At 38.4% G+C, this 1,718-nt stretch overlaps 1 protein-coding gene across 1 annotated transcript; it reads left to right on the forward strand.

The window, feature by feature from the left end:
- Positions 1–404: 404 nt before the first annotated feature.
- Positions 405–1,322, forward strand: LOC104234518 (cyclin-dependent kinase F-4-like). The gene is made up of 3 exons (XM_070158364.1): positions 405–554; positions 597–605; positions 657–1,322. The coding sequence occupies exons 1-3, from the start codon at positions 405–407 to the stop codon at positions 1,320–1,322; spliced, it is 825 nt and encodes a 274-aa protein (XP_070014465.1).
- The last annotated feature ends 396 nt before the right edge of the window (positions 1,323–1,718 follow it).

Here is a 1,718-nt window from a genome sequence, read left to right on the forward strand (position 1 = left end):
TTTTGGTTTCCTACTCCAACTTTGATTTAGTCTTCCTACAAGTTTTGTAATCAGAATCATAACAGGATTAAGTTTTCCAATTTTTAGTAGAAATAGGTTTCATAGTATTATAAATAGGGATATTAATAGTTATTTTTATGTCACGAGAATTACAAAGAACCTCAGATAGTTGTGAAGTGAGATCAAAATGCTCAGCAGAAAACTAACGGTTGATTTAATATTAATGCTCTTTTCCAGTTGGCTAGTGAAGAAGAACAACTCCACGTTGTTTTTATTATTTCAGTATCTCCAATAAACAGGGTGTCTTTTGTGCTACAGCAACAACAACAACCCCGTCTAATCACACGAGTGGAGTCTAAGAAGGGTAGTGTATACGCAAACGTTACCCTTACCCGGTAAAGAAAATGGAGAGGTACAAGATAATTAAGGAAGTTGGCAATGGTGCATTTGGGAATGTGTGGCAAGCTTTGAATAAACAAACAGGTGAAGTGGTTGCAATTAAAAAAATGAAAAAGAAATATTATTCATGGGAAGAATGTATGAACTTAAGAGAAGTCAACTCATTAAGAAAAATGATCCATCCAAATATCATTAAGCTTAAGGAAGTGATTAGGGAAAATAATGACATTTTATACTTTGTGTTTGAATACATGGAGTGTAACTTATATCAACTTATGAATGATAGGCCTAACATTTTCTCAGAATCACAAGTGAGAAACTGGTGTTTCCAAATATTTCAAGGTCTTGCATGCATGCATCAACAAGGATATTTTCATCGCGATCTTAAGCCAGAGAACTTGTTGGTTTCGAAAGATACAATAATAAAGATCGCTGATTTTGGTCTTGCTCGGGAGATAAATTCTCATGCACCATATACTGAATATGTCTCAACTCGTTGGTATCGTGCACCTGAAGTTATTCTACGGTCACCAATCTATGGTCCTGCTGTTGATATGTGGGCAATGGGTGCAATAATGGCAGAGTTATTAACTCTTCGTCCTTTATTCCCCGGTTTGAGTGAAGCGGATGAGATTTACAAAATATGCTGCGTTATTGGTACGCCATCAAAAAACGAATGGGCGCACGGGCACGAACTTGCTTGTGCTATTAACTATCAGTTTCCGCAGCTTGCAGGTGTACATCTTTCTTTGTTACTTCCATCTGTTAGTGAGGATGCAGTTAATCTAATTGCTTCGCTTTGTTCTTGGGATCCTTTCAAGAGGCCAACCGCGGTCCAAGTTCTACAGCACCGTTTCTTTCAGAGTTGCTTTTATATACCTCCGTCACTATGTTCTAAGGTTGCTGTTTCTAGCAGGGGCTGAGGCACAAGCCAAGCACCTATATAGTAGCTTTTGCTTAAACAGTGTATTTGATGTTTAGAATTCATTATGTATATACGAATATAAAATTTAGAACCCAGTCACTAACACTTCAATTCGTCGTTCTAAAATCCAGAACCCAAAAGATTGAAAACCTGGTTCCGCCTCTGGTAGAGCTAGGACGCCTCCGTCTGCTTGGAGCAAAAAACCAACAGGTGGTAGTCTGGTACTTTAACCAACCCAAAGCCTAGTAGCAATTTCTCTCATGTCAAGTCGCAGTGTAGCCCAGGTTCCAGGGCAAAGTTGCAAATGCATTATCAGGACGCGACAAAGAATGATAAATCCCTGAAAGGCTCTAATAAGAAGCCAACAAAATACTGTCCTCCTACAAGGAATACT

Source organism: Nicotiana sylvestris, chromosome 9 (assembly GCF_000393655.2).
Source record: "Nicotiana sylvestris chromosome 9, ASM39365v2, whole genome shotgun sequence".
NCBI classification, from domain to species: Eukaryota; Viridiplantae; Streptophyta; class Magnoliopsida; order Solanales; family Solanaceae; genus Nicotiana; species Nicotiana sylvestris.

What these genes read in the sequence shown, in the direction of transcription:
- LOC104234518 (XM_070158364.1), top strand. Translation starts at nt 405, where the DNA reads ATGGAGAGGTACAAGATAATTAAGGAAGTTGGCAATGGTGCATTTGGG.